Below are 20,564 nucleotides of genomic sequence, written 5' to 3'. Positions count from 1 at the left end.
CATCAGACACTGGAATAAATGAGGAGGTAGTAGGGAATGAGTAGGGGGGATGTGGAGTCAGAGGAGAAAAGAGGAAACTCGTGGTGAATGTACTCTTTTGTGTACACGTTGGGTTCCCACATAGACTATGAGCTCCTTGAGGACAGGAAACGTTTGTCTCTGTGATCCTAGAGCCCAGCACAGTGTGTGGCACATAGTAGGTACTTTAAAAAAATTGTTGATTGATTGATGTAAGCAGCGATGATGAGGAAGAGACAGTCACATCTCTCTGCAAAGATGTGGCGGAAAAGCAGAGAAAGTCCGAACGAATACCAGCTTCATCTTTTATAAGGGCTGGATTCCTTTCCCAGGGTTTCCCTGGGTCACGGAAAAATATCTCAATGGTCCATATTTGGGAGGCAGGGGAATTACAAGGTGCTTCTTCCCTTCTCCCAACAACCCTGAGGTGGTAAATTATGTAAATATTACAGAACAAAGCAAGAGGACAGTAGTAGAACATCCAGTGTGGAAAGGTCCTCCGCCAGAGCAGATTGCCACCCACCTATGACTTAGTAGCTAAGTCCTAGGGCGTTGTCTGAAGTCCATGGAGGTTCAGTGACTTGCCCAGGGTGGGACAACTCTGTTAAGTGTCAGGAATAAGATTTGAAGTTAAATCTCCACAGCCTCAATCCTAGTTACCTTCCACTACACCATGCTAATTTTCTATCTTGCTCCCACTCAGAGAAATAATATAAGACAGACAATGCAGTACAGTACTTCCACAGAGGACAGAGGCCTGGAGTCAGCAAGACTCAAGTTTAAATCCAGCCTCCAATACTAGCTGTGTGACCCTGGACAAGTCACTTCATCTGTCTGCCTCAGTTTCTTCATCTGTAAAGTGAACAGCACCTACCTCCCAGGTTTGTTGTAAGGATGGAACGGGATACTATAGTTATCCTTTCCACATCGCAGGGGCTGGGGCGCAGCACCCCCGCAGTCTGGAAAGTCCACAGGAAACTTTGGGCCCTCCCTTTGTACCAGAGAAGAAGTCTGAATATTTTATTCTTCTTCTGTGTGGTGTTTATGGTGTATACATACATTTTATGCATTTCTGAGTTGCTAAGCTTTTTCTGTGTTGACTGCTGGCCTTCGTGTGTCATCTGTGGCTTCTGCAAAACTCCCAAAAATTCCATCTAATTTCTGATGTCGACCCACGATATGTTAAAACTGGGATGGGGAAAGTCGTGATGTGGAAGGGATAACTCTAACTGTAAAGCGCATATCGCGGTGTCTGGCCCATAGTGAACACGATCTAACTGTTAGACATTTATATTACTACTACTACCACTACCACCATTACTGCTGCTACTACTCTGGACAAGTCACTTCCCCCTTCTAGGCCTGTTTCTTCATCTGCAATGTGAGGGGGTTGGACTATATGATTCCTAAGGTTGTCTCCATATTGAACTCTCTGCTCCCAGCCCCTTCTATCCCACCAATTCTCATCAGCCTCCTCCTTCTGCAACCTCTTCCCACACCATCAACCCAGGGGATAAATCTGACAGTAATCTGCCAAAAAGAACAAGAAATCCAAGCTCACAAAACCTCCATTAAACTTTATTTAAAAAGTTTCTTTGTGTAGATTTCCCAAAAACAAAATAAAAGTTAAATCCCTCCCTCCCCATTTTTTTATTCTATAAAACATACAACATCAGAGGAATGCCAAGAACATTCTACACCAGGACTTTAAAATCTTTAACTGAGGCGCGGGTCCCAGCAGTGCATCTGTGCGAAGACATTTTCCTTGTTTCTAGTTACGTTACTTCTGTGCAGAACATCGACAAAGAGGAATCAGATGGAAATCTAACCCAGCAAAACTACACCATGCTGATCCCCATGGGGAGAAGCAACTCCTCCCACGGAGGCTTCCCATCTCAAGTTCTGCCGGGTTGGGAATGATGAGCTAAGCAGGTCTGGCTAATACAGCTGCAGGGAGTCAAGGGGCTTCCTGCTGGAGATTTCCAAAGGCCCCACACGAGTGGAATCCCAACCTCCATTGGGAATGAGAATCGGGCAACACTGCTGGGGGGTGGGGCGGGGCTGTACTTCGTAATGCGGAAGGGATAGGCTATGACCACCTGAAGACAAGAGCACTCAGTCCACAGACACATTTAGCACCATATTGATAGGTCATGCAGCAAAAAAAAAAAATTAAAAAAACAAAAAAACATTTCCTTCAAGGTTTGCTCATAAGGTAAAGCACAAAATAGCACAGTGCATGGTCTTGTCTACCCACGGCTTCTACAAGGGCTGCTTGGGAATAGTTGAGTCCTGTGCTTCTGGAAGAGGTATGTGTCAACGGTCTGCCACGGTTAGGTTCCTATTGTTGAAATGACTCCAGGATTGATGTGTGCTATGAAGATGGGGGGGGGGCGGGGAAGGAGAGAGAGAGAGAGAGAGAGAGAGAGAGAGAGAATACACGTTATCGAACAAACAGAGGAAACCATTTTCTGATTTTAGAAGTATCTTTAATCTTATTGGAGGCAGAACTAAGGTGGGGCAATAGGACCATACCCAGAGCAGAGAAATTCAAAGGGTGCAGATAACACTTCAGCAACTAGAATCTGGGCTTAGCACCTAGTTTGTAAGAATAATTAGCCAAAGGGAGAATGGCCTGCTACTTCCCCCCAACCACTCCTGCTTAACTAAATTTGTCTTTAAAATAGTTTTTTTTTTTAATTTGAGGGGATTTTCCATGCTGCTTGTACATTTTGCGATGCATGCCCCAGGGTCAGAATTCACAGTGATGACTCTAGATCTGAGAAAAGGTCATGAGAGGCTGAGTCTGGGAGCCTGTCCTTTGCACCGATGACAAATCTACAGAATGTGAAAAGCGTAGGATTTGGCTCCAATTTGGCTTGAGTTCGGCTCAACTCCCAGTTCTCTTGCTTTTGAGCTTGGTGCTCCTGGCACAAAGGTCCCACAGGAAGGGCTTACTTCATAAGTGTGTGTTGGATGAGCCATGTTCTCATTTATTTCCCCAGTAACTGGCACAGGGGCTTACCCATTGTTGACAGTTAATGTTTCGATTGATTTAAGATGAATTGATTTTATGGTCAGAGTGCCCAGCTTAGGGGGTCACATACTGACAATATTGGGGGGAATGCTTCTTAAGCACACCCCCTGCTCTCCCAGAGCTTACTGAGCAGGGTCAGGGATGAAGAAGTGATCATAGGCACCCCTACTGGCAATCAATCAATCAACATGCCTGGATTAAACACCTACTATGTGCCAGGCTCTGTGCTTGGTGCTAGGGAGAGAAAGACAAAAAATAAGACAATGCCTGTCTTCAAGGGGCTCCTGTTCTATTGGGGAAAACTACTGCTAAATAAATGCAAATACGCACAGAGAATAAGTGCAAACGTATGCAGAAGGTTATGGGGGAGGAGTACCAGTAGCTGGGAGGACTGGGACAGGCCTCAGCTAGGAGGTGACCAGTGAGCAGAAGTTAACAGGAAGTGGCAGTGGTGAGGAAGGAGGCATTTCAGGCAGGGGGGCAAAATGAAGGGTTTTCTGCGCAGAACCAGCCCAGTGTCCAGAAAGAGGAGTACACAAGCCTGGAAAGGGAGCCTGGGGTCTGGTTGCGAATGGCTTTAAAAGCCAAACAGAAGAAATTTTGTTTGCTCATAAGGGACCAGGGAGCCACAGGAGATGATTAAGAGAGGGAGTGGATGTCTAGAAAATGAAGGAAGAATTCACAGGGTTCTCACTGGGGCCTTCACTGGGACACCTTCCTTTGAGGCACAGCTTGCTTGTAAATGCCTTATCTTTGGGTGATCCATGACCTAAAGCTAGGGCAGCACCAGGCCTGTGGACAGGGCCAGTCTTGGAGGGGAGGGGCTGGGTCAGCGCCACTCACCAGGCAAACAGGCCTTTTCACAGTCAGACTGCGTCTCAAAGTTGTTGCCGTTGCTACCACAGCCACTGTACCAGAACCGGCCGCAGCTCTTGGTCTCAGGGTCGTAGAACCACTTCAGGTTAAACTTCCGGCAGGTCCCGATTTCCTTGGGCCGCTTGCAGACATCTTGAATTCAGAGAAGAGGAAGGAGCATCATGGCAGTGCCTGGGTGACGGCCACAAGGGCTAAGGTGTCAGGGCTCCCCTGGCCAGGGAGGTGGTAACGAGGGAAAGGGGAAGAAGAGAAGGAACAAGGGGAGGGGAGAAGAGCAATGAAGGAGGAGAGGAGGAAAAAGAGAAAGAGATAAGAGAAGGAGAAGAGGAAGAGAAAGAGAATGAGGAAAGAGAGAGGAAGAAAGGGGGAGGGGAGGACGGGAGGGAAAAGTGGTGGGAGGGAAGGGAAGGGGAGAGAAGAGGCAGAACGAGAGAGTATGGGGAGAGGATGATGGAGAGAACGCAGAAACAGATGGGAGGAAAGAGAGGAAGAGAAAGTGGGAAAGAAAAGAGGAAAGGGTAGGACAGAGAGAGGAGGGCAGTAGGAAGGAGGAAAGGGGAAGGGATAAGAAGAGAAAGGAAGAGAGGAGAAAAGATGGGAGGGGAGGGAAAAGAAAGGAGAGAAGACAGGATAGAGAAGAGGAGAAAGGCAGTTTTCTTTCCCTTTAGAGCTAAAGTCCCACACTTCCCTCATGCCACCCCCTCAACTTCCAAGAAAAAGCCTGGACTCTCAGAGCTGAGAAGCACCACTCCATGAAGACCAGCCAAATGCTTGAAGGCAGCTTTTTCCCTGTAACCGATGTGGGGGTTGTAGGTACTTTTGTGTCATCTCTGATGATCTCATGATCTGAGTTTTCAGACACAACTCTGGGGTGGCTACCAGGTTAGTCTTGGGATCAGAGAAGAGTCTCAGACCCAGCAAGGGGTAGACTGACCTCTCCTTCCTGCTTGTCTGGAGTCAATGGAAACAGCAGGGAAAGCAGACCATGAACCCCTCACCTTAGAAAGCCTCCTCTGACTCTTTAAATAGATGGGTTTTTAAAAGCCCATCTTAACCAACTGCCTGTTTCTGATGGATGGAACGTGTGCGGTAGCCAAGGAGAAATGCCTTCCTTAAATGGAAGGGAAACGGATCGAGAGGCAGGAAGGCTTCCCCAACATTGGCCCTGGTGTCCTAGGAGGGACCCGAGTCTGGAATGAGAGCCAGCAAGCGAAGAAGGCCTGTCTCTGTGCAAATCCCACTCCAGAGATTCCATTCCAGATCTTGGAAAAGATGTTGATGGGCCCGGTTTTCTGCAGGAGACCCTCAGAGCTCTCTAGCCTGATGCAGCCTGGGCAGGCATGAAGCCATCTCATCATCATGCAGACCCTACATCTGCTCTTGAGTGGAGATGCCTACCAGACCTAAAAGCATCAGACATCGATCGTGATTTCTGACACCAGCCAGCATTTTAAAGCCATCCATGTCTGAGCATCTTCTTGGAGCCAGAGGCCCTGTGGCTAGTGGGGAGAGGGCCAGCCTTGGGGCCAGGAAGACATGGATTTAAGGCCTACCTCTGACACATCTTCACTTCTTGGGGCCCCTGGCAAATTTCTAAAACTCTAAGTTAGGAGGGAGTTCCTAATCTTTATCAGTGGAGAGAATTTCCATATTGGGAGTTCTCGCTATGAAATCATAAGTCTCTACCAAAACAAGAAAACAAATTTAAATAATTGGGGATAGAGAGAAAGAAAGGAAATTTCTAGTCAATTTATAAACATAGTTACATTTGTCATTAGTTTTCGGGCTCCAGAAAAAAAAATACTATTTCTTTTCATTTTAAACTTAAAAACAAAAACAAGTAAAAAGAGCATTTGCACAAACGTTGTGGAACAGAGAGAGAAGCTTGTGCATGGATCTGTGAATCTCCATTATGGAAAGCTCGCTTTTCTCTTCCAGTGTGTAATAGATTCAGCCTGATCCTTTCAAAGCTGTCCTGCTGACCTGTGCTTCCTTCTGGCCTTTCGGTTGTTCTTTCCTCACACAGAAACAATAACGAAACCAAAGCTTTCCTTTATCTTGATCCCAACAGAAATTGGATTAGAATTGAAAGGACTGGGATTGGATTTCTGACCCTGCTGCAAACCATGGGAAAGTCACCGCTCTGTGCCTCAGTTTCCTCATCTGTGAAATGGCTCTAGAAACACCCAAAGTACCAGCTGTACAGGGCTATTGTGAGACCCGAGTGAAGTCATCTCTGTAAAGTGCCTGGCCAACTTTAATATGCTATGTGAATGTCAGTGGACATTACCGGGGTATAGAGAGAAACCCCAGGATACCAGACAGTTATTGCTTGGCAGCCGCCACCCAGAGAGGTCATCTATTGAGGCCAGACTAGAGTTCACCTGTGTGATGCTCCCTGAAGGGAGGAAACAAGCCCCCTGACAGCTTCTTATTTTCACTAATGATACTGCTTAACTAGGGGCTAAGCTTCATTGTTTCCACTTGCTTAAGTGTTGTCTGCAATCTAAGTTTTAGCAGCCTGGGCCAATGCCCTGATTATCCCACCCCAGTTACAGTTCTTTCTCCCTACAGTTTATTTATTCATCCATCTCTTCCTCAAACTTTCTCCTTATAGATATAATGGGGGCGGGGGGGGGGGGAGTTTTCCTGATCTGCTGCGCTGGGTGATTTCCTGCAGGATTGACCCTGAACCATGGTGAGCCCCATACTTGAGCTCCTTGCTGAAGGAAATGCATGGTCAGAGTCTCATCTCTTCTCATTAAGCAAATAATCTGGGACCCTTCCAGCTCTGCCTTAGGCTTCTAGCAAGGGTCTGGAGGGGTACTCACTCCCTCCTCCCCCCAAGCATCACACACACTTCACAGCAAGGATGCCTGCTTGTCGAGGTGAGCCTGAGCCTGCCCATCTGGGGCACGGATGCCTCTTCTGCTTGGTGTCTCCTTCCCTGAGCATGTGACTAAACAGTAATTCTGGGGGTGGGACATCTCCAGTCATATCATTGATCTGGTCTGTGCTTACAACAGGCTGAAGTGTCTTCCACAGGACCCTGATTCATGAATAGACCAGGCTGGCAATCTCTGCCCATGATTTCACCCAATTTTTCTCCCTTCTTACTCATCCTACTCAAAGCGTGAAGACTGGCTGACCACCTCATGCTTCGGTGCCTCAAAAGGACAAAGGCTGTGATGCTGAGCTGGCAGAGAGGGGTAACTGCACGTGTCCTGGGAAGCAAGCCACATTCTCAGGGCAGAAGCAAGAGTTAATGGGGATGGGAAACACCTTGGCTTCAGTGACTTAGATTTGAGAAGGCATCAGCCCAGAGCATCCAGATGCCTTCCTCTGAGGTGATCGCGAAGTTAAAAGAGAAAAAAACAACCTGAGCATTCCTTCACACTGCCCCCCCCCACTCATTATTAAAGCGTGCTGTAGAAATGCCCGCATGGCCAGGCAGCCCAAACAGGGGTTGATGTTAAAGGCGTGGTCAGCTGCAACTGAAGTCAATTACCGGGCAACCATTGCCCACTGAGAAGAGTTTCTTGTTCAGCTGCTGTAGAGACGGAGAAAGGAGTCGGGTTGTTTTGGGGGAGGGGGCAAAAATAATGTGCAGCAGTGATGATGCCACATACGGCATAATGGGCTGCCCTGTGGGGGTATATACATGACACCACACAGCTGCTAACACACTTGGCTTCTGTCTCAAGTCTATTGGCATTCCCACCATACCCGCCGTACCACACCTGGGAATAGCTGTGCCTGGTGCGGTCAGAGAACCACTTAATGTAATGGTCCTGGCACTGGGTGCCCGTGGCCAAATCCAAAAGAGGACCTGTCCCATCTGAATTCTCAAAGGCACAAAAAGAGTGGGGAGACAAGGAAATGGAGTGAAGGAAAGGCAGTTAGTTGCTTGGGGTTTTCCACTGTTTTAATTATGTTCTTCTGTAAACCACTTTGAGGTGCAAAGTAGGGAGGAAGTGGCTGATTGGAGATGGAGTCACCAGGCAAAGAATCCCAGGTTTTTCTGCAGAGTTCTTTAGTGGACAAATACAGCTTCTGAACCAGAATATAGTTCTCCTCACCCTCCTTTAAAAAGATAGAGTTGTCAACTCTTTGAATTCAATTTAACCTGCAATGAGTTTAAACCTCAAAGTAGATGAAGCAGCATGTTGGCTATATATAGGGTTCCCTCAAATGGACTGTAAGCTCCATGAAGGCAAGAACTTTTTGGTTGTTGGGTATTTTGTTCTTTTGAATTCCCAGTACTTAGCACAGGGGTTGGCACATAGTAGGCATTTAATAAATGCTTGTCAATTTCATTCATTTGTGTTTTTCTTAATTAAATGTGTCCATTTTGATTTCAAGAATCCCAAAATCATTGTCCAAAGAGCAGCTCCCCAAAGCAGGCTTCCTCGGGAGGTAAATGGGCATTAGACTGTGGGAGGAGGAGGAGCAATAAACCCTGGGGATGGCTGATTTGGTCTACCAAGGTACGTTAGGAAGCTCCTGGATCTGGAGCTGGAAGGGCCATGTAGACCACCCCATCACCACCACTAGCACCATTTTACAGGAGGGAGATGAAGTGACCCAAGGTCATACAGGTGGGAGGCGCAGAGTCAGCATTCCGAGGAATGTCCTCTGATCCCCCGGTCTTTCCCCTGCACCATACTTCCTGTCCTCATCTGCTTTGAGTCTCTAGTCCCAGATAGCCTTTTTTAAAAGTTCACAGGGAGAGATTCCAATGTAAAGCTTACAAATTCTTCCTAATTCTGGTCCTTGTGACTCACCATGAAAAGAAAGGGGAGGGAGCAGAAACAAAGCCAGAACCTCGTTTAAAGATTTTGTTGTTTATATCCGTGAAAAACTGTTTATATTTTCTTGATCCTTCTGGGCCACACATAACAGATCTCCAAATCTCCCTAGTTGATGCCGGGATTATTTTCTCTTAATGACTCATGGATGCTAGAATGAGGAAGGAATTTTGCTCCATCAAGAATGGGTCAGCATCATGTGGGACACTCCAGGCTGGATTCAGAGAGTCAGGGAAGCTACCGAGCTATGTGACATTTAGAAAGTGACTCCACCTCTCTGGACTTCGGTCTCCTCGTCTACAATGGAAGTGGGGTGAGGTGGCCTCAATGATCTCCAAAGATCCATTCAACCCCAAAGGGCAATCCTCGTAGAGTCGCTGAGAGTCTACTGGTAGGTGGGAGGCGTGTCTGCCAGAGGATGTTGGTATTCACAAAGTACCTTGTGTACCTGGGGCAGCTAGGTGATGCCATAGTGCACAGAGCTTGGGCTTGGAGTCAGGAAGACTCATCTTCCTGAGTTCGAATCTAGCCTCAGACACTTGCTATTTCTGTGACCCTGGGAAAGTCACTTAGCCCTATTTGCCTCAGTTTCCTCAACTATAAAGTGAGCTGGAGAAGGAAATGGCAAACCACTCCGGTACCTTTGCCAAGAAAACCCCAAATGGGTTCCTGGAGAGTCAGACACAACTGAAATGACTGAACAACAACAAAAATACCTTGGGCGTCGATGCCATCATCAGCCTTTAAAAGAACCAATATGAGCTGAGGCAGTATCACTGTATCGCACGCACGCACGCGCGCGCGCGCACACACATACACACACACACACACACACACACACACACCCCTTGAGTGTCCTTAGATTAAGAGTAAATTTCTTCTCCAATTCAAATCTTTGAAAATTGGTTTTCATAGGCTAAAGAGATCCTGTCCTTTCCACTTTCCCTACTGGGTCTTTCACAATCTGGGGAGACCTTCAACTCATGTGCCTAGGAGGGATACCTAGAAACCACAGGTCTTCACTGGAGTTCTTTGTAGGAACACCTGGAGTCCCATCTCTGACACATACTAGCTGTGCCTCTCTAGGCAAATCAATCCCCTTCTCAGCACCACCAGGCAGCTCCCTAAGAGCCTGTGGACCTTCATTGGTGAAGAGAATGCCCACGATGGGAGTCCCCTTCTAAGCCAGCTCTAATCGTGCCCCACCTCCCCAAATCTTCTGTTCTCCACGCTTAACATCCCCAGTTCCCAAGAGCGATCCTCAGTGTCACAGACCCTGCCCCATGTTTCTGCCCCTTTCTCCCCTCCCCTCCTAGATGACCAGCTCTCAAAGGCACTGAACATGCCTGGCTCTGATCCATCATATCTAGAGGGTCTTGGCACCCATTAGACTCTCAAATATTTAGTGAATGAAAAACACATCCAGCGCCACGTTTATCTCACGTTGGAGGCAGCTGCCAACTGTGATCTGTACCTGTTACTTCCTGCTCAGTCACGTAATACAGGAAATGCATCATGCTATCTTCGTCGCCACCCCCCAGAGTATAAGCTCCCTGAGGGCAGGGCTGCGTCACTCGCTTGGACATGACTCCCCCTCACTTACACATGTTTGGCATGTAGTAAGAGTTTAATAAATGCTATCTCTATCTACAATGAAGTCAATGGAAAAAACCAGCAACAAGAAAAATGTTGAGACTGAATGAATTCTGGGTAACTATAGTAGCCAAGCTTGCCCCTAAACAATAATAGGAGAAGAGACTTCCCCCTCCATTCTTTACAGGGGTGGAGGGCTATGGGGGTGAAACACTGTAAACACTATCGGACTCAGGTGAGGTTTTGGTGAGGTTTGCTAAACAATTTTCTTCTCTTCCTTTTTTATTCTTTGCTATAAGGGATGACTCTCTAGGTGGGAGGGAGGAGAAGGACATATTTGTAAATAAAGGTGAGATAAAGACAAAAGCTGCCAAAAATATGTTAAGTAAGTGCATACATCTACTATTTTGAAGAGAGGGTTGGCCTCGGAGTCAAGGAGACCTGGGTTCAAGTCCTGCCTTTGACACAGTATGGTTGTAGGACCCAAGGAAGTCATTTCATTTCCCACCATCCCAGGTAACTTTCCAAGGCTGCAAGTTCCAGGGAATTGCTATGTGGAAAGAACTCCCACACTGGAAGTTCCCCAAGCTCATGAAAATGAACATCTGGACTCCAAACCACTACCTTTCACAGTGTGGGACTCACCTGCTTCCATCCCTTTCCACGGCTCAGAATTCACCATGAGGTTTAGTGTGGCACTTGAAGCCGTCTTTGGCGGCTGAGGTGGTGCAGACTGGATTTTCTCTATAGGAATAGAATAAGTTTTGCCATTAGAGAGTCAGGAAGTTATGTACCCTTGAGGAATGTCAACCCTACTTAGCGTTTTGCAGAAGGCACTTTTTCAGGCTTAATTATCTACTAAACCGAGAGTGAAGGTGGGCATTGAAATGGGAGGAGGGCAATTCTATAAACAAAAGCACCACTTAGTGCCTGGTACACAGTTGGTACTTAATAAATGCTGATTGATCACTTTCTAAACTCATAATTCCGTTCCCTGATTCTGTGCTAAACCAACAAACCTAGGCAACCTTTAACCTTCTGGGAAATCCCCCAGTTTTAATATGAGCCATTGTTTAAACGTTTCTCAGAAACAATTTTATTCAATTCAGTGAGACTTCATTGGGCCCCTACTGTGTGCCAGGCATCCTTTGGGCAGTAGGAATAAGAAGACAAAAAAGCATTCAAGGCTCTTGAATTCTACTGGGAAGGCAGGAGCAAAATGGGTCCACAGACTAGTGTGAACCACTGAAATAGGACATTGGGAGAACAAACCATTGCACTGACCAAAGATGGCTGAAATTATGTTTTTGTCATCAGCTGATTCATTTAATGTACAAATAACGCTTCAGATCTCTGGTCTTTGCACAAAGAGAAAACAGACTTAAAAGTCTTTTCAAAGCACAACAATGAATTTGATCCAAGGATTTCTGCTAAGTTTCCATTAATGTAGTAACGATTCTACGAGGGGCTGGTTTTAAGAAATTCTAACACTGATACAAGGCCACGTGACAGCACCCAATTACTATGGGAAATGAGCCAAGTCCAGCTTCCTGTGAGATTTTTATTGAATGTAACATACAGTAGTGCAGTGGATAGAGCACAGGGCCTGGAGTCAGGCAGACATCTTCATGAGTTCAAATCTGGCCTCAGACACCTTCTATCTGTTTGACCCTGGGCAAATCACTTCACCCTGTTTGCCTCAGTTTCTTCATTTATAAAAGGAGCTGGAGAAGGAAATGGCCAAACCACTCCAGTGTCTCTGCTGAGAAAACCTCAAATGGGATCATGAAGAGTCATACATGACCGAAAATGCCTCAACAACAATTCTGCATAATATGTGTGTTTAGAGTTATAGAACCTGAGGCATCCTTTGCATTGGACACCCTTAAATAATATCCCAGTCTATGCATCTTGTAAATTTGGGTCAGTGTCCATTAAAAGACATGAATCAGGAGGCCCCCACTGGTGTGTTTCTTTCACCGGAAACCAGGTTATATATTAGTTCAAAGCAAAAGAAACTAAACAGCCCAGCCAAGTAAGTGACAAGAAAGGTTTTTTACCCATGCACACTGAGGGGGAAGAAGGGGACGTGCATTGACGTTGCAGAGCACACGTGTAAAGAACCATGAACTCTCAAAATTGGAAGAGATCTCAGAGGTTCATAGTTCAAAGAGTTAGAGGGAACCTCGGAGTTCATCTGGCCCAACACCCCCATTGTACAGAAGAGGTTTTGTGACTGGATGAAGGGTGCAGGGCCAGAAAGTCATGTAATCTAACCCAAACTTGAATTAGAATTGCCTCGGTAACGTCTGTAATAGGTGATCATGCAGACACTGTTTAGAGACCCCAATGACTTCCCAAGGCAGCTTATGCCATTTTTAGGCATGTTGTTACTATTCCTAATACAAGATGGGAAATGGGGGGCGGGGAGTTGATTTGCCTGCACTGGACAACTTATATTCCATTCGAGATACAGGGAATGATTCTCTTTCATTTTTTATTAAAGCAACAAGGAGACTTACTTGTGGTGAATGTTCCCTCATAGGTCGCTTTGACCTGGGATTTTAGGTAGCTGACAATTGTCACGTGGTACGTCTGCCCAGCAACCAGACCTCCAACAACCCGTTCTGCCACAGTGAGGTTCTGTTTCAGGACAACAGAGCGGTCGTGCATGGAGGTGATGGTGAGGTCATAAATGTAAGGATTGGGTTGGTCAGGATTCACCCAGCGAAGCCTGGCACTGTTCTCAGTGACCTCAGAGACCTGGACTTCTCTGGATGTCTTAACTAGAATACAAACAAAACAGGACAAAGTCACATAACGTGATATGATAAAGTTGGGAAAATGCTGGTTTTAGAGTCAGAGGAGCTACAAGCTCAGACCCTGGTGTGGTGATTTAGGACTTGTCTGACCTTGACCTATTCACTTCATCTCCCTGGGCCTCAGTTTCCTCACCTGTAAAGTGATGTCATCAGAGTAGATGACATGGAAATCTAGCTCTAAATCAATGATTGTAAAACTTATCTGGGCCTCAGTTTCCTCACCTGTAAAATGAAGTGGTTGTATTCAATGACCTTTTAAGCTCTGTATAATGTTTCTAATATTATCTAAGAGCTTCGTTAATACATAGATTGAACAGAATTCATGGAGAACTTTGCTCAGTCAAGGCATATACAGGTGTAGAGTAACAGTCCCCATCAGAAGAGATAATTCAGGCTGTTCCCTCCCTGCTAAGTCATCTGTTCCAACTCTGATTCATGTTCAATATTTTGATTTGTCTAAAGAGATTTCCTTTACACTCTCTCTTATGAGCGAAAGGCTAGTGACTTACTTCCAACTTCCCATGCTATGTAGTGAAATTGGGTTCTCTGAGAACACTTCAATACTCTTAAGTATTTTAATGGGAGGTAATTTTGACACATGCCTTTTAAAATTACATTAATTTTTTGAAAGGAATCACTGGTCTCTTGCTAACGAGAGACTGTAAAGACAAAGCCTCCTTCCACAGTCAGATGGAGCTGTAATCTCTCCACTGGGGCAGGTCACATCTATCCACCCCTTCTCCTCCTGTGCAGTGCCTGTCAGCATCCGCATGCTTCCATGGAGTCTCCACAGAAGAATCTAGCCATTTCAAATGGATACTCTGGCTCTACCCAGAATTTCTCCATGGCACTATAGCTTATTGTGCTTAGCCAAACGCTGTTAGGATCTTCTCTAAATGACTAACTCGCTGTCTAAATAGCACTGAGAAAAACCACATGGGCTCACTTTCCGGAAATCAGTCCGCCCTTCATGTCTTGGCCTCCCCACAGGATTCGTTTCCCATGCTCACTTCCAAGACTGATTTGGTCTATGGTCTGGTGGTAAAGGCTTTTATGATTCTTCTCTTTGCTAAACTAAGAATCACAGACTGCCTCATTCCAGTGGACAGGGATGTCATTCCGCACACATATCGGGTTCTGTGTTCTCCACACGGTCACTAGGGAATCTTCACAGAAATACAGAATTTAAGTGTGAAAGGGACCCCAGTGACCCTCTACAACATCCGATGTGCCGAAAGAATCTCTGCTACCCAACACGTGGTCCTCCAGACCTGCTTGGAGGCCTGCACAGGAGTCCTCTCCACCTGTAGATAGTTCTAATGTTAGGACCAGTTTCTTGACATCCAGCCCAAACTGGACTCTGCAGCTTCCACCCACTGCTCCTGATCCTGGCCTTTGGGACCAAATAGAAGAAGACCAGTCCCTGCATCACATGACAGACCTTCAAATACTTGAGGACATTACCATGTTCCCTTTGCGCCCACCTCAAGTCAAGTGACAACAGCATGGTCCCCGGGCAGGAAGCTTACAGAAGCCATTTCTTTGAGCTACGGGTTGGACTTCACACTAGAAGTTCTTTCCCAACCTGAGATTCTGGGACGCTGGAATTCCTAGACTCTATGAGCCTAAGATTCTGGAATCCTAGGATTTGGGGATTCTGTGGCTCTGACTCAGGATGCTACAGAGGAGTTATGTGATTTAGTTTTCTAGGGTAACGTTCTCCACCTGATCACCTCTCACTGATTCTATGACTAGAGGAATGCGTGGCCAATCTCTGCCAGCAAAGGTCATTGGCTATGCCACTGCTTTGAGGTGAAGTGTTAGACAGGCCCTAATACCAATTCTGCCCAATCCTGGCTGCTGCCTGAAATTGCTCCCACAGAACTTGGTCTCTATTCAAATGCAAAAACCTCTCCTATAGATTTAGGCTTGTCACTCCTGCCACAAGATGAGGACAACCGGGGTGGAGGAGCATGAGAAGGCATTTAAAAATAGCATGGGTTAGCGGAAAGAGACTTGAATCTAGAGTCAGAAGACCCAGGTTCAAATCCTGTTCCTGACTACCTGTGTGACTCTGAGCAAGCTCCTCAACCTCTCTTGGCCTCATCTATAAGATAGAGAGGATGGTCTCTGAGGTCCCTTCCAGCTCAGCACCCATGACCCTGTGCTCTATCTCTGGGGGCAGCCATGGCAAATAGGGAGGCTGAGAGCCCTGGAATTCGTTCTTAGTTTTACTTTCAAGAGAAAAAGCAATTCATCTTTCTGAGACTTCTCTGCCTTTTAATTAGGAACCAGCAGGTTTCAAAGAGTTGCTGACACGAAAGCCTGCATTGAGCCTTCCCCAGGAAACACCTTGGAGCTTGGCCCCACTCAGACCAGCCAGCTGCTGCCAAATGAAGCTCTTACAGCAGTAAGTCCCGAAAAGTTTTGGAAGGTTCTTCCCGGTTCCACCCAGCGCTGCTTAAGTGCAGGGAGGCCTGGGGGGAGGGGAGTCCATACATACCTGCTGGCTTCGGTGACAGTGGCTTCGTGGTCTGGGGTTTCGTGGCGAGTGGTTTTGTAGTCACAGGTTTTGTAGCCATTGACTTAGCAACTACTGGCTTTGGAGCAGCTGGCTTTGAGGCAACTGGTCTAGCGACTGCAGCTGGATTTGCAGGGGCCTGCTTTACAGGGGCTGGGTTGGCAGCCACAGGATTCACAGGGGTCTGCTTTACAGGGGCTGGATTGACAGCCACAGGATTCACAGGGGTCTGCTTTACAGGGGCTGGATTGACAGGAGCCTGCTTTACAGAGGGCAGGTTAGCGGCAGCTGGGTTTGCAGGAACCTGCTTCACAGAGGGAACATGAGCAGCTGCTGGGTTTGCAGGGACCTGCTTTACAGAGGCTGGATTAGTGGCAGCTGGGTTTGCAGGGGCTGGATTGACAGGAGCCTGTTTTACAGAGGGATCATGAGCAGCTGCTGGGTTTGCAGGGACCTGCTTCACAGAGGGAACATGAGCAGCTGCTGGGTTTGCAGGTACCTGCTTTACAGAGGCCGGATTAGTGGCAGCTGGGTTTGCAGGGGCTGGATTGACAGGAGCCTGTTTTACAGAGGGAACATAAGCAGCTGCTGGGTTTGCAGGGACCTGCTTTGCAGAGGGAACATGAACAGGTGCTGGATTTGCAGGGACCTGCTTTGCAGAGGGAACATGAGGAGGTGCTGGGTTTGCAGGGACCTGCTTTGCAGAGGGAACATGAGCAGGTGCTGGGTTTGCAGGGACCTGCTTTACAGGGGCTGGATTGACAGGGGCCTGCTTTACAGAGGGCACGTTAGCGGCTGCTGGGCTTGCAGGGGCCACTTTTACAGGAGCCTGCTTTTCAGAAGGCAGAGCTGCTGAAGTCATGAGTTTGGTAGTTGTCACAGACTTGAGTGTAGAAACGGAAGTTGCATTGTTAGGAACGTGTCTGGAAAAACAAAGGCGGCATTAGCTCTAAACAGAGTGTTTCTCTTGCCAGTTAATTCAATTCTACAAATACTGATGACACATGTACTGCACACCGAGGACCGAGACAGGTCTGGGCTCCTTACAAAGACAGGCACAGGCCCTGCCTTCAGGGGGATGTGTCCACAGATAATAATGCCCAGCACTGACGCGGAGCTCCGAGGTTTGCAAAGATGGTCAGTCATCTAGGCAACAGACAGCTATTAAGCACCTACTATGTGCCAAGCCCTGCCAGGTGCTGCAAATACAAAGAAAGACAAAACCTCACTGCTCTCAAGGGGTTAATCACCATCTAATCTGTGGATAAAACTTGGTGAGGTGGGTGTTGTTAGTGGCCCAGTTTGCAGATGAGGAAACTGAGGCTGAGAATGGTTGTGACTTGCCCAGGGTCACACGGATCGTGGATTCCTGAGGCAGGATTTGAACTCAGGTTTTCCTGAATCCAAGTCTAAAAGGGCTGTGCACCTCCTTGCCAGCAAAAAATGAGGCCAATGAACAGCGGTCAGGAGAAGAAAGACCTGTGTGCTCTTCAAAGCCAAAGGAGGCATGACCTTTCAAGAGAGGAGATCTCTTCCTGAGCAATGGCACCTTTGGTTCTAGTGAGAATTCAAGGAGAATGTCTGCAAGGGCGTGAGGTCTGTTTATTGGTAGTGGCTTCTCTGTGGTGCATTTACCTCATAGAAAATGATGGGGTTGGCTTAATTTGGGGAAAGGGGATCGAACCCCCAGTGCACCCAAGAAGAAAGACAGCCCTCAGACTGAGATGGAAAGGTGCTAAGTCACCTTAGAACTCCTATAAATAAGTGACAATGTCGTGTGGGTCCCACCGTGGGCCACACCCCTCAAATGAGAAATCTCTGGAAGGAATAAAGGAATGGAGACAGAGACAGAGATGAGGAGGAAGAGATGGAGAGGGAGAGACGGAGAGGGAGAGGGAGAGACAGAGAGGGAGAGGGAAAGGGAGAGGGAGAGACAAAGAGTGAGAGGGAGAGGGAGAGACAGAGAGGGAGAGGGAAAGACAGAGAGGGAGAGGGAAAGGGTGAGGGAGAGACAGAAAGGGAGAGACAGAGACAGAGATGGAGAGGGAGAGACAGAGAGGGAGAGGGAAAGACAGAGAGGGAGAGGGAGAGGGAAAGACAGAGAGGGAGAGGGAGAGGGAAAGGGTGAGGGAGAGACAGAAAGGGAGAGACAGAGACAGAGATGGAGAGGGAGAGACAGAGAGGGAAAAGGAAAGACAGAGAAAGAGAGACAGACAGAGACAGAGAGGGGGAGGCAGAGACAGAGAAGCAAAAAGAGAGATGAGAGAAGAGAAAGGACAGAAGGGACAGCGTGGTGGAAAGGGAGCCTGCCTCAGTGACCAGATCTGAGTACGTCCAGCCTCTGACACTGCTGGGTGACCCTGGGGACATCTCCTAAATGCTCAGATCTACAGGCAGTACTTAGGGCCAAGAACTGCAGAGCCAAGGCTGATCTGGAGCAGTGACGCCTTGGTTGATCTCTACACAAATGAAATCCCAGGTCTGGACCAAGCTCCTCCCCGCTCTGCCCACCTCCCCTCCCCCACCAAAAGCATGCTTCTTCTGGTACTTAAGCAGAAAGGCGGTGGGCATTGTAGACAAGGCGTTAGACTTGACATCAGAAAAAGCTGGGGTTTTGCCTTTCTTTTTGTCCAGGGACTGGCACATAAAAAGTGCTTCATAAATGCTCATTTGTTAATGGATTGATTGAATTCAAATTCCACTTCTGCCAACATGCGTGAGTTTAAACAAGCTATTTCAGCGCTCTGGGCCTCAGCTTTCCCATCAGGAACCCCATCTTTCAGTCCCTTGCATTTTACCGGGTTGTAAGAACAAAATAACCTTGTGTGACCAAAGCTCTTTACAACAAACGGGATCTTGGAGACTCACCACCCTGGGAATACGGTGGAGAGAGAGAAAGAGAGAGAGAGAGAGAGAGAGAGAGAGAGAGACAGAGAGAGACAGAGAGACAGAGAGACAGAGAGAGACAGAGACAGAGAGACAGAGACAGAGAGAGACAGACAGAGAGAGAGAGAGAGAGAGAAAGAGAGAGAGACAGAGACAGAGACAGAGAGAGTCCTCTGCTCCCCTGCCGTTGTTGGTACTGTCTCCCTCTGAAAGACACTTTGTAAAGTGTTGTGTTGTCTTTGGATTTTCATATGTGTGGGCACGGCTATTCTCTAGCAGACTGTAAGCTCCTTGAGGGCAAGGACTGTTTGTTGTGGCAGCTATTTAGTGACAGAAGTGCTGGGCTTAGAATCAAAAAAGACTTGAGTTCAAATCCCTCCTCAGACACTAGCTAGCTGTGTGACCTTGGAAAGTCATTTCTCTCTAGGCTCAGTGTCCTCGTCTGTAAAATGAAGCAGTTGGACAGATGGTTCTCAAGATTCCCTCTAGCTCTCAATGCATCCCTGTATCTAAGAGGTACTTTGTAAATGCTTGTGGCATTGAATTTAATTAAGTTCTTAGTTTTTTTTTTTTTTTCTATGAGATCTCGCTGCCACCCAGACCCAGCAGAATGAAAAAACAGACATTCATTTGTCTGGGCAGATTGAAATATAAGTCACCCCCCGGATCGGGGACTTGATGAGGGGATTGGCTGCCTTGCCCTTTGTAGAAGAGAACACCGCTCCGGAAAAGCGTGTCCTGTGCCAGGCTCTGGCTCTGCCATGGCGGCTTTGCGCACTCACTGTCACTGCGGTAACTCTCCCCTCCCCCCGTTCCTCTGACTCCTTTGCCCCAGACCTCAAGGCAGGAAATACAGTCACTGTGTGGTTGAACACTAAGTCTCTGCCAATGCCCACATGGGCATGAATGAGAATCTACTAAGCAATTACCATCTTCCTGGGCACAACACAATACCCTGGCTGTGTAAAGGACAAACATGGCCTTGTGCCCAGCCTCCAAGAGCTCTCTAGTCATTCCCAATACTGTTCTGTAATTTCTTTGAGGGTGGGGGTGGGAATGGGGACTCCCAATACAGAAAAATCCCTCAACTGATGCATATCGGCAACTAGATTGTAACTTTCACATAATATTGGAATAGTATTAGACCAGAAGAAATTATCAAAAGGATAGTTTCAGGGAAGCCTGGGGAGATTAATCTGGACTGATTCAGAGTAAAGTGAGCAGAACCAGGAAAACAATTTATACAATAAAAACAATATTATAAACACAAGCAACTTTGAAAGACTTCAGAATCCTGATCAATGCTGTGGCCAACCATGATTCCAGAGGACTCATGATGAAACCTTCTGCCCACCTCCTAAAGGAGAAGGCATGCACTCAAGATGCAGAATGAGACATACTTTCAGACACGGCCAATGTGGGAATTTGTTTTTCTTAATTAGGAATATTTGTTACAAGGGTTTGTTCATTTCTTTCCTTTTTTTTCAATGGAAAAAATAAATGCTTGTTACTTAAAAAAATTTAAATTCCCTAGAGTTCAGACAGGTGAATTGATATTTGTAGGTTATATTTGTTGAAGTATCAGTCAAGACTTAAACCCCTGTCCCCCTGCCTTGAAGGCCACCTAGTAGACCACTTAAATGTAACATGAACAACTTTAAAAACAAGGGCCCTATTTTGGTGTTTCCTCTTTCCCCTCCCCAGAGAAGGTTTCTGGAGAAGAAAGTTCACTTACATCTGCCTTTGGCCAAACTTGATAGAATTCTTGGCTGGCTGGTCCCCCTGAAACCAGTCACATTGCTTCCTGATGTCTGGAGACAGGTAAAATGCATTTTCACCTATGCAGAAAAGGAAACAGAAAAGGCAGGCTTGTTATTTTTTTAATCAATGAAATAATCCATTAGACATAGGTACAAATTCACATAAGCCTTGGATCAAGGATGGAATGCTAAGGGAAACCCCATAAGTCTGTTGAGGGCTCACTCTGTCTTGGCTCTGAGGGA

At 46.9% G+C, this 20,564-nt stretch overlaps 1 protein-coding gene across 3 annotated transcripts in view; it reads right to left on the bottom strand.

Moving 5' to 3' along the window:
* Positions 1-1,576: 1,576 nt before the first annotated feature.
* Positions 1,577-20,564, bottom strand: part of COL6A3 (collagen type VI alpha 3 chain) — a 100,493-nt gene continuing 81,505 nt past the window's right edge. For all 3 annotated transcript variants that reach the window (XM_036767455.1, XM_036767456.1, XM_036767457.1), the window contains 6 exons: positions 20,297-20,399; positions 15,658-16,598; positions 12,855-13,118; positions 10,978-11,076; positions 3,899-4,063; positions 1,577-2,392 (listed from right to left, as the gene is read on the bottom strand). In XM_036767455.1, coding sequence (XP_036623350.1) covers positions 2,352-2,392; positions 3,899-4,063; positions 10,978-11,076; positions 12,855-13,118; positions 15,658-16,598; positions 20,297-20,399 — 1,613 coding nt within the window. In that variant the 3' untranslated portion in view covers positions 1,577-2,351. The remainder of the gene's footprint in view (positions 2,393-3,898; positions 4,064-10,977; positions 11,077-12,854; positions 13,119-15,657; positions 16,599-20,296; positions 20,400-20,564) is intronic.

The sequence above is a fragment of the Trichosurus vulpecula genome, chromosome 7 (assembly GCF_011100635.1).
Source record: "Trichosurus vulpecula isolate mTriVul1 chromosome 7, mTriVul1.pri, whole genome shotgun sequence".
Lineage (NCBI taxonomy): Eukaryota > Metazoa > Chordata > Mammalia > Diprotodontia > Phalangeridae > Trichosurus > Trichosurus vulpecula.
Note: the sequence above shows the minus strand (reverse complement) of the source record. Positions and strands in the feature narration are given on the sequence as shown.